The 12,201-nt window shown below is 40.6% G+C and overlaps 1 protein-coding gene across 5 annotated transcripts in view; it reads right to left on the minus strand.

Moving 5' to 3' along the window:
• LOC118079651 (cholesterol transporter ABCA5) overlaps positions 1 to 12,201 on the minus strand; it is a 50,809-nt gene that overhangs the window by 9,985 nt on the left and 28,623 nt on the right. For 4 of the 5 annotated variants that reach the window (XM_088661416.1, XM_088661417.1, XM_088661418.1 and 1 more), the window contains 10 exons: positions 11,416 to 11,535; positions 11,113 to 11,314; positions 8,921 to 9,093; positions 7,961 to 8,088; positions 7,475 to 7,612; positions 6,801 to 6,914; positions 4,358 to 4,528; positions 2,433 to 2,546; positions 1,909 to 2,043; positions 484 to 549 (listed from right to left, as the gene is read on the minus strand). In XM_088661416.1, coding sequence (XP_088517542.1) covers positions 484 to 549; positions 1,909 to 2,043; positions 2,433 to 2,546; positions 4,358 to 4,528; positions 6,801 to 6,914; positions 7,475 to 7,612; positions 7,961 to 8,088; positions 8,921 to 9,093; positions 11,113 to 11,314; positions 11,416 to 11,535 — 1,361 coding nt within the window. The remainder of the gene's footprint in view (positions 1 to 483; positions 550 to 1,908; positions 2,044 to 2,432; positions 2,547 to 4,357; positions 4,529 to 6,800; positions 6,915 to 7,474; positions 7,613 to 7,960; positions 8,089 to 8,920; positions 9,094 to 11,112; positions 11,315 to 11,415; positions 11,536 to 12,201) is intronic. The other variant, XM_088661419.1, reaches the window with a different exon arrangement.

Genomic DNA, 12,201 nt, shown 5'->3' on the forward strand with positions numbered 1-12,201 from the left:
GGACGCCTGAACCCAGCTTGTGCTAAACATCCTTCATTATCATTTATATGCCACAGTGGTGGGAGGGTCAGGAATAGTGCACAAAAAATGGCTGCTCTTCACAGCTAGTGTTAGAAGCAAGACTAGTTGCACCAGCATACAATTGCTTCTATATGTTTTAGCAAAATAATGCTAAAAGGACCCTTTAATCTCAGTTTAATGACCATGATTACTGCCATGTCTTCCCCATATATCAGTGGTGGAAAACCTTTGGCCCATGGATCAAACTTGACCAGCCAGGGGATCAAATATGACCCATGAGGCAGCTTTTTCCAAACCATGCTCACCTGCCCCATACCTTTTTGTAACTCATTTGAGGTTTTTTTTTTACATTCAAGTAATATATAAATTTTATGAAATAAAATAACAATAACACTCATTACATGTAAAAGTGTATCCAGACAACCCATCTCTTAAATTGTTAAAGGAAAATACAATGCCTACCGCTATTGTTGAAACCAATAGCCTTTCTGTATTTCTTTCCATATTTCGATCAAGCTTCTCTGCTACCTAACAATATAGAAAATGCGTATTTCAATATTTCCCCCCCTCATATTTCTACAGGTCATTCTGAGTTCATTTATATAATATTACCATTTAGAAAATGCTTTCAAATGGTTTTACAATGCTTTTTGAAACAATTAATTTATTTGAATTATTTCTTCCACAAACTGATTTTTGCAAGAAGCTCATCAAAAAGCATACATTTTTACAACAAACAAACTTGCTTTTCCTTGTTTCAAAGAGAGCATCAAAACACAAGAAAAACAATATATTTCATTTAAATACAACTAAAATAAAAGCGTGGACAAAATAAAAATGTGGACAACATAACTAGATCAAAAAGGTGAGAATCAACACTTGGTACAATGCTTGAATAGGCTGGTGTGGAAACTCCATCAGTGTTGGTACTGCTTGCATCTGAGAGGGGAGGGCATTCCAAAGTCAGGGGTCACTACTGAGAACATCTATCTTGAACTGCCATCAAATACCATATTTAGGCGAATCTAATGCACAATCAAATCTAAGGCGCACCTCAATATTCAAAACCTTGAAACCAAAAAAGCATTTGCTAGCGAATGTAAATATGCCATCAAATCTAATGCACACCCCAATTTTCACAGTGCAATTTGGCCAGAAAAGGGTGTGCATTACATTCAAGTAAATATGGCACCTCTCATAATCCATGGTACAGTGGTACCTTGACTTATGAAGACGATCTGTTCCGCAGCCGTCTTCGTAAGCCGAGGTTTTCGGATGTCAAAGCGTGTGGCCGACGCATGCGCGAAGCGCGATTTCACGCTTCTGCGCATGCGCTGGGCGCGTGCGGCGAAAAAACTTCCGGGGTTGTCGACTTCGGAAGTCGAAACCTTCGGATGTCGAGGTATGACTGTATTGTAAAGATCAGTCTACTGCTGAATAGCAGAGGGTATACACTAGCTGGTTTGATCGACAAACCAAACTATTGCACCCCCTGTCCACCAAAATAAGAATATAGCTTAAGTAATTCCAATACAGATGGAGGCCAACAGGGCTGGATGGATGGACACCTCGACCCAATCCACACACACACCCTGAATCCCAACAAAAAAGTGGATTTCAATCTGAATTACCCTTTTATTGGAATACCCCTAAAATCAGATTGCTATATCAAATGCTATATATGAACAATTGTTGTTTGCAAGAAATAACAACTACCTATTGCCCAACTTTCAAAATAGTTCAGTTTCCTGAGCCCAGCTATGGTTGCCCATAATTAGTCTTAAGTCATGTAGTGAGTGATGTGGAATGAAATTTTAATCAAATGCAACCCAGACTTTTGAAACTACAGACAAAATTTATCACTGTTTCAGTTCACTGCAAACTTACCTCTGTTAGAGAAATGAGACACCCAATAAGAGGATATATTGGGATGAAGATAGAAAAGCAAGTGTGAATTATAATTGCTATTGCGTATGACTGAATAAAAGCTACGTCAATAACAATAACGCAAATCAAGGCTACCTGAAAGGGAAAAGAAATAAAGATAATTACAATAAAAATTAGCACCTTTTGATTTATTTTTATCCATCTTTAAAAAATGTTGTAGCATTCATGTGCATGTGGGCAACTGAAAAACCAGCTGTATAGATTGCTTTTGTTAAGAAAGTGAAACATAATATCCAGAATAAAAGGAACAGTAAATAGTGCCTAAGAGACAAATCATTAATGCTGCAAAGTTTGGTTTCATGCTACATGCACATGCTGCACAGCAAACTATGCACTTGCAGGACTGAGCTACAACCCAAATGAAAAAAGATATATAATTATTTTGTAAATATAACAATCAATCAATTAAAATACTAAACTGCATGAACTAGGAAAGATTAATCAAGTACTGCACTTTTACTTACTGTTGAAAAAATTAATGACCAAAATTCTTTGGTGTTTTGTATTGTTTTGAAGGTGAAAGAGACAACATAATGGAACAGAATTACCGATGGTACATAGCCAATAAGGCACAAAACCTGCAGGGGGAAAATTAAATTGGAGTTAAGCATAACATGAAAACAGAACAAAATGATTAAGAACGGAATACAATCTGTCACCTTTCCTGAGGGAAGGTGACTCAAGTTATGGAGCTCAATGTAGGCATGTTTCATATACAGTGGTAACCTCGGTATAAGAACAGTCCTGTTTACGAACAATTCGGTTTACGAACTCCACAAAACCAGAAGTAGTGTCCCGGTCTGAGAACTTTACCTCGGTCTAAGAATGGAATCCGAACGGTGGAAGGGCACTGGCAGCAGGAGGCCTCATTAGGGAAAGCACGCCTCGGTTTAAGAACGGTTTCAGTTTAAGAACGGACTTCCAGAATGGATTAAGTTCGTAAACCGAGGTACCACTGTACATATATCAGAACTCCCATGCTACAGAGCTGGGTGTGCGAACTACACATGATCGTAGCCTGAATGCAGACTTCAGGAAGACTGGGGATCTATGTATGGCAGGCACACATGGGCCTCTTGTGGGTGGCAATGTCATGGGACGCAGCAGAGCAAAGCGTTAAGCGCATCTGCAAAGGGGAGAAGGTAGAGCTAATTAGGGTTCATGCTCTTAGTTTTTGTCAGGTGAAAGTTTGTGCTTTACTTAGGGCTGCCTGAAAAGAATATGGGGTTATATCCAATGTTAGTCATACTCAAGAGCAGACCCACTGAAATCAATTAACTCAACTAATGAGAATGAGTACAAATATGATTTGGTTGGTTGACACCCAAAGCAGTGGGCAGCTTACCTCCCAATAAGAGCGGTCTTCTGCACTCTCCAGATACAAACAAATGCCCACATGGCTTCAACCCTCAAACTACAAAGAACATCTCCGTTCTCAGATCCCATTGTAAATAGATCCCATTGTAAATAAAAGACCAACTTTGCGCCCCTCCCCCTCAAAAGCTCAACAACTTGAATTATGGCAACCCTAGAATACCCTGCAATGTTTTGCAAATGAAATCAGGGGTCATATTTTTAATACAAAAACAAAAAAGGAAATACAAAGACTCCCTTAATTATTGCACATTGTTGAAAGTTCCTCACTACCTGCAGTGTGCTGTATTCATTTACAGTGTTACCACCTGCTCCTATGCCAATTTAAAAGCCAAAAGGGTGGTGGTTCTTTGGGTTAAAGGTAGAGCAGAAAAACATAAATATACTATATTATTTATTGCAGGATGTTTGAAATACACTTCAGTGAGTGCAGCATGTAAAATGGCAGACAATGCCATTACACAGACAATTTCTGCTTTATGTTCACTTTGCTGCTCTGTTGATTTTAGGAATTATGTGGCTTGTGTCTTGCTGTAATGCTTTGGGAACCTCCAAGTTGAATACGATGTTATTCTGCTTTTGTAATAAATGAATTAAATAAAATGGTGCCATGGGGAAGAATCTTTACTAGGGCTGAAGAATAGCAGATTTGCCATCACATCCACAGTTCTGCCGGCTCCTGCCTACCTGAGGCAGTTAATTTTTATTCTTTGTGGATGGTGCAGCAAAGAGTCCTGGATCAGGTTCCTCCAAGGGAAACAGACTGATTTTTAATCCAGTGGCTCCATCGCTGGCCCTATTCTTCCCTTGAAAGGTTCCAGGTATTCTTGCCAGCAGTAGTTTAGTAATTCCTGCCTGCACCTTCAACAGGTGCAGTGGGGCTTTCCATAGCAACAGAGTTCCTTCCTGCCATAGGGAAATCTTTTCTGAATCCTACTGGATTTCTGTTGTTGAGGTGACGCCAATAAGGGGAGCAAGGAATGGATAAAAGTATCTGCAAGAAAACAAAACTTACCACAGCAAGAGCCTCCTCAGGGAAAAAAATAATTCCATGGTGAACTATAAACAAGATTCCGACCATCAGGAGGAGAATAATGTAATATAAAAGAATGTCAACTAGTGCTTGCCCACACCAGTAAGCAGATGGATAAAGACCTGATATCTTAAGTTGAGTATAGGCTTTGATCTGCAGAGGTACAAAAAATAAACGAAAATCCAGGTCAAATATGGGGAATGACAGGAAATCCAACAATTGTACTTTTGCTTTTGATAATATGATCTGGAATGAACTATTTAAAAAAAATAAAGTACAAAGCATTCTATGGGCTCACCCACACTTCTCGTACTTTATAGATACGGGTCTGAGTGGCTTTGCCTTTGCCTTGCCACTTTCCCCAGGAAAACCCACTCTTCAGCACTAAATCAGACCCACTCTTCAGCACTAAATCAGATCAAACGGCAACCAGATTTTCTGCAGATTGCTATTTGTTCTGATTCAGTGCTAAACTGGGGGTTTTCCTGGAGGAAAGTGGTGGACAAATGAAAGTGTGATTGAGCCCTTGACCACTAGCTTATCTGTAGGGCTGGAACATACGGTTTCCTAGAAGAAAAGCATTGGGAACATACATCAAGAGTCCTTCTAATTTAATTGAAACAAGACACCTCAAACACCCCTAACTGATAAATGAACCAAGATGGAGGAAGGACATATCCTATTAAGAAAATTAAAATGATCTACAACTAGGGAGCAGCTCAACGAAAAGTACACCAATGGCACACCAGGGAGTACTTACCTCCCAAAATTTCATGGGTGAAAATAAGGACATTCCTGTACAGGATTGGGTAGGGCTAGGGGCGGAGTCCAGCAGCTCAGCTGTGTGGTTTGGCAGACAATAGCAGGGCCAACACAATCCAGAGTCAAACGTGCCACAAGGGGAAAGCAGGAACTAATATGCATGCAAGCAGGTGGCTCCAGCTGGCAAAAGCAGGGAGGCAAGCCACAGGCTACAAGGCAAATCAAATGCATAACACACACATACACTTATATATATATATATGCACTATATTTCATTTATATCATTTAGAGGACACTAGTCCTGTTTTACAGTGGAGCACAACAGTGAGTACCTAGCCCAAGATCAGTCACTGAAGATAATATTAATCATTAACAATAGCAAGCAACAAATAAAGGTAATACCTGCAGCCTCCCACCCAGAGACATTGGAATTAAGAAGCATTATTTATTATTACTCATCCTATATGGCTGGCAGCACAACATGGAATCAATAGGCCACTGCCGGCACAGTCCTAGTTAGGAATATTGAGGCCAAATGCAATTAGATGATTTTTTTATTTAAAAAAAGGATAAATATAAGTAGCATTTAGCCAAATTATACACTCCCATTTAGACTCTCATGTCTACTCTGAAGTAAATTCCATATAACTCCATGTGGTTTACTCCCAGGTAAATGTAATGAATAAAGAGGTTGCAACTGCAGTTACTATAGCTGTGGTTTTCAGGGAGCCAGAGGTTGGGATCCAAAAAGCCATTTGTGAAAGGAGAAAAAGTTTGTTAACTTTTGTGGGAAAGTTAGCAGAAGACTTCTCAACAGTGTACAACACCACAATACATCGGGAGTTGTTTTATACTACAAGAAACATGGTGTGTAAGGAAGATACAGGCTTTTGGATCATTTCCATCTAAATAATTACTTTTATGACAGTTTCTTTGTAAGCATCTGCAGAGAATATATGAAAGTTTGGCTGGAAGTTTTTAAATTTGCATTTACTCTCTGAACTTAAGGTTTGGTCAACACAGGCATACATGGTGCAAAAACAAAACAAAAATAAGACACAGAAAAGAAAAAGAAAAGAAACATAGTTGCATCATTAAAATTAAGAGAGCAGGTATAGGTTTTTTCTGAGATTGAATAACAGGACAGTTTGGGTGGTAGTAGCAAATGTGTAGTTTGAGGAAGAAAAAGCAAAGTGACTCTTGATGATTGGTAAAATGAAAGTTCACCAGAATGATCTGTAATTTCCACCTGAGTCCTAGTGTGGCAATGAATTTGAACCAGAATACCCTACTAATCAAACCCAATAAATAAGCTCTTTAGAATGCAGCATGACAACCAGCCCAAGTTATGACAGCATAGTATCAATTAGCTGAACAATACTATTTGGTAACTATGTTGAACAGAGGAGTTTTATAAATATTGCTATTTCCTTATTCTAATTGAACACTTTTACATACAACCATATCTGCCCTGAATTGATTCACTACAATGTATGAAATCAGTTAAAATAAGTTATGATGCCAAATAGGTGGCAAGGGAATAACTATGGTGACTCCTGATTTTCCCTCTGAGGAATTTGGTCTGAGGAATCACTGTGTTGAACCAATGTACAGGACATTTCACATTGCTTTTTTTTTAAAGTATGTTTTAATACAAAGTTACCCTGTGGTTTTCTGCATTGTCCATGGAAAAATATGATGGCAACCCAGTTATCGTGACTCCTACTGTCAAAGCTTGAACAACCAGCACCATTATGAAACCTCTGTCAGTAATTTTCTGCAAAATAACAGGTTGCAATATTAGAATACAAAGGGGAAAAACCCACTGTGAAATATAATTTTAAGGGTTTTTTTGGGGGGTGTCTAACAGTGGCTTGATAAATCAGTCTGTTTTTGCTATATTTAGTTTGCAATTATGTAATCTTGCATATTTGAACTTTAATTTTTTTTGCATTTTTAATTCTTTTGAAAGACAGTACAATAAAAGTTTGAAAACTAAAACGAATAAGTAAATCTGTTTTGCAGTCTGACTAGGACTGCAAAACAGGGAATACCTGGGAGACCACAACACATGGCATTTAAGACGTGTAAAGAATCATAGAATCATAGAATCGTAGAGTTGAAAGAGACCACAAGGGCCATCCAGTCCAACCCCCTGCCGAGCAGGAAACACCATCAAAGCATTCTTGACATATGCCTGTCAAGCCTGGTTTTGGGGATCCCAAGTCATGCAATCCAATGTACACAAAGGCCAACTTGTAATGAATTGGAATGCAACTGCCTTTCTTCTAACACTTCATTTGACAAGAACTTTTTTTGGACTTTGCATTTACTCACATGGAAGAACGAACTACTCCAGACACTGATGTTTTCTGTTACATTTAAATTGTGCAGATACAGATTGCTAATGATATTCATCATAACTGGTAAAGAATGTTTCATGGTACAGTTAAAAGCAGCTGTAAATATGTAGCTCTGAAAACAACAACAAGAGCATAATCAGCTACAAATCTCTAGTGCCACCATTCCTTCCCCCTAGCACTTTATGGAACAACACCAGGGCAGTCTGGGAGAAAGGAAATAACATCAGAGCTATTAAAGAAAACTGTGAGTTACTGCTGCCACCAAGGTTGACAGTGAGGAAAAAGGAACACGACCTACTGCCCTGTTTCTACGGTAAGGCGAGTTCCCTCTTCAAATTTCAAAACCCCCCCCTATCCCACTTGGAAGAAAATTTCATTCTGCACTCCCTGCCAGCAAACAGTGTATCGCAAACTCAATGCCCACATAGAACCAATATATTTAACCTGCATTTCTTCTCACCTTGCCTGCATGAGATACATTTAATGCTCCATTGTGGGGAGCAACTGATACATAATCACTGCCATTGAATATTTCTGTGCGTACATTCTGGCTTATAAGAGAGCTGATGATGCCATCAATGTCTGATCCTAGGTTGAGTCAATAAAGAAAGGTGAAAGGTCAGTCTCACAGGCACAAAGATTCCTTGCATGCAAAGAGTTTCCCCATTCCCTGCTATGCCAAAGATACATATTATTATTGAACATTTAGAGTTAGCTTTGGTATTGCAGCAAACAAGAAGGCTCATGTTCTCCAGAAGTCCCGTATAAACATCAAAATATCCTTAGAGTTTTAGGGTGAATTCCAATTAAGTCATACTCAGACCCAACACATTGAAATAAATTAAAGTTAATGATTTCAGTGGGTCTGCTTTGTGCATGACTGAGATCAAGACCCTTGAAGCACTGACAATATGTGCATATATTATTACACACACACTGTTTATATATATTAACACACACACACACACACACACTGTGTGTGTGTGTGTGTGTGTGTGTGTGTGTGTGTGTATAAACTGTGCTGTCATGTAATCACTATAATTATGAAACATTGTTGCTTATTTTATTGATTTATTTTAAAATATTTATACCCTGCCTACTAACTGATGCTGCTGTAAAGCTATCAGCTTTTTGGTAAAAAATCAAACAATTTAAAGTCTGTCCCATGAAGTTGGCCAGATACAGTTCTAAAAACATATCTTTAAATTCAATTTGTGATTGAATGGGGTGGGGGGATCAAACCAGACTTGCTAGAGGGCTGATTTTTCTACCTGTCCTCAAACTAACCATTCATTACACTGATTACTGTTAAACTTAATTACACTTTTAATTTATTCCTACTGTATGTCGTACAGTAAAAAAACCCTGAAATGCCAGATGGTGAAATGAATAAAAGCAAATAAATTGAAATGTAACTTACCAGTGAAGTTCTGAACAAGGAGACTGCTTTTGTATTTATGATGAGTTTCATTTGGTTTAAGAAAGTATAAGTCTGGAGAAAACGTAATAGGAACCACTGCATTTTTGAAGTACTGCCTATACATATTGAACATATAAATCTCAACACCAAGGAACACTGTTAATAGCAAAAACCTGAAATAAGAAGAAAAAAGTACACTTAAAGCTGGTACAAATTAGTGTAAAGAATTGTGACTTTTACAGCAGAGGTAGACCGAATAGTCAGTATCCATAGTAAGTATGTATGTATGTATGTATGTATTTTATTTAACACAATCTGTATGCTTTTTAATTTATGTAAAACCTCTAAGTGACTTTGCATTGTTTTATTGGAAACACTAATCTGTCTTAAGTTTACTCAATAGAAAACACATATTCGAAATATCTTAAGGATGACAAGAATAACCAACCTCCAAGTGTGGCTTATCCACACTTACGCTCTCCCTGCTCTTTCTAGGCACAGGTCTGTGCTTGTGTCCGAGAGTTTTATTTTTTATTTTGTCCTGGAGCTTTCCCCATGAAAACCCATTATTTAGTGCTCAAGCAGAGCCAATATCAAGTTAGGTTTTCCACACATTGACGCTTGCTCCAATGGAGCTTTAGAGAGCAGGTTTGCGTGGGGAAGGAAAGCTCCACAGGATTAAAAAGAGAAACAGTGCTCAGACCTGCAGCTTTAAGGCACGGATCATGCCATGAAAGAGAGGAAAGGTAAATGTGGATAAGCCCCCAGTCTCAAGCAATAGCCATCCGTCCCTCTTGGAGCATGACATGAATGCAATCGCTTATTTTCCTTCCGTGGGCTCCTTCTCTTTGGATCGTTAAAACGTAAGACGGAAATGTTTCCTGAAGTTCACGTGTAAGCCTTAGGTAAGAGAACTTGCAGCCAAATGTGATGTTTGATGATACAATTTCTTTTCAAACGACTCTATCCTTGTGAATGCTTCATAATGTGCACAGATTGAAATTTACCACTTCCTCACTGGAACTTCTTTTCAAACATTTTTTTCCAGGATGTGGCAAGCTGCCCTCTTGAAGCGCATTAAGCGCATTAAGTATACGCACAGATATTGCCGGCAAAGGTGAGGTAGGGCAGAAATAATCTAATATAATAAGGCTGAATGAACACCCTAACCCTAACCCAACTATCTCCTGGCTTCTCCTTGGCACACTAGAACATTATAGGGATTAGGAGGCATGTATACACCTCCCTTGCGTTTCTCTAGCACGCACGCATGCATGCACGTACGTACGTACGTACGTACGTATGCAGGGCCGTCTCTAGGCCTGGGCTGGGTGGCGCAAGGGCACCTGGCCACCAGGGGCGCCAAACGGTGTCTGGGAGCAGCGTGCGGCCATTGAGCTTCCTCTCCTCTTCTTGCCTATGAAGCAGAATCAGCGAGACTCCTGCCTAGAGTGGCACCATGCGCCTGTTTCCACTCTAGGCAGGAGTCTCCCTGATTCTGCTTTCGGTGCGCCTCATGGTGGGCCACCCCTCAGGCGCCGGCGCTGCCACTGGCCGCCCACCCTGCTCTTTGCCTCCCGACCGCCCACCCGCCAGGGGCACGAGGAGGACGAGAGGCCAGGCGCTGCGCGGCATGCACCCCCCAGCAGAGGCCTCCACGCCGGAGGAGGAGGAAGCGGCGCCCCGGAGGACGACCAGGCAGCCCGGCCCGCCTGCTGTGATGCCTCCTTCTCCTTTTCTGCGTGCTGTGGGTCCGCCCAGAGGGAAACGTGGGGGTGGGGGGCGCAGCAGGGGGCCTTGCGCCAAGGCGTAAGATCAGCTTAAGACGGCCCTGTACGTATGTACGCTCTCTCTCCCCCCCTCTCTTTTCTGGATGCTAGCTATTTGAGTCCCAAATTTAATTTGCACCAAGAGATACCGCAAGGGAAAACTACACAGACCTTTCACTCTCCACAATGATGCAGCGTGCCGCTTACATGTGTGCAGCATAGGAAGCAGCGAACAGACTCAATAGCAATTCCTCCACACACACATGCTGTACTCACTATTTCCCTATCAGGTGCTGCAGCACAAGACGCCAATCTGAGATGCAGACTTCACTCTGGGCTGCGGTCTGTTTTAACCTTTTAACCTATTTCCGTTTCTGACTCTCATACATTTTGGACTAAGAAACAGAAAGCCAAGATACTTACACTTCTGTGAGTGATTTGATGTCACGTTTGAAATTAAGAAAATGAACTTTTGCCAGAGTAGAGACCTGTTTTTTCCAAAGAGACTTATTGCTTAGTACACACGATTGTGCCTCAGATAGCATTAGCAGACTTTGCTCTAACTCATCCATAGATTTTGCATCCATTTCATCTTCAGCTTGCTCCGAGTTAAATGCACTGAAATCTAAGGAGGATAACAGGTTAGGCAACTTAGAATTTATCCCCCGTCACCAAATCATTGCTCTGTAATGTACTACTACAAGAAGTACTGCCATTGATTCTCACCTGTGTGGTTAATTTCAGCTTCAACTTCCAGCTTGAGGAACACATCCTCCAAGGTAGTCATGGAAACGCCGTAAGAAATAACACCCAAATGGGAATGCATGTCTAGATCAGCAAACAGTGCTAGTAGAAGGAGAAGAAGAAGCAGGAATGGATGTGGTAATAGTAGCAACAGCAACAGCCGAGCTACTGCTTAGAAATAGAAATGTAGGAAGCTGTCTTATACCATTGATCAATCCCTACCTACAGCAGGGATTGGATGCATTGCTGCTGGATGGGATTGCTGACCGGTCAATCACCTGACATTACCATGATGTAATCAAACCATGCAGGCAAACAAACTGGGCTTTGCAAGTGCCTGCAAACAATTTCAGCAGGGAGTTGCATCTTTACCTTCCCTCAAATATGTTCAAGGAGACTTTGACTAAGCATTAGGAATAACTTTTTGGTGGCAAGAGCTGTTTGACAGTAGAATGGACTACCTCCGGAGGCGAGCGGGCTCTCCTTCATTGGAAGTTTTTTTAACAGAAGTTGGACGGCCATCTGCCAGGGATTCTTTAGCTATGACTCCTGCATTGTTGGGGGGTGTGGGGGTGTGAATTAGACACACACACACTCTACAATTCTATGACTGCACATCATATATGGCATGAGGGGTGGAACAGGCGAGTGTGGTTTAGAGAAAAATAGCCTGTCTCGAGCGCCAAATAAGGTATCTGGATGGGTGTATTATGTCTCTCTGCTGGTCTACGATGACAGTGGGTCTCCAGGGCTTCAGACACAAGTCTT

The sequence above is a fragment of the Zootoca vivipara genome, chromosome 2 (assembly GCF_965207765.1).
Source record: "Zootoca vivipara chromosome 2, rZooViv2.hap1.1, whole genome shotgun sequence".
NCBI lineage: Eukaryota > Metazoa > Chordata > Lepidosauria > Squamata > Lacertidae > Zootoca > Zootoca vivipara.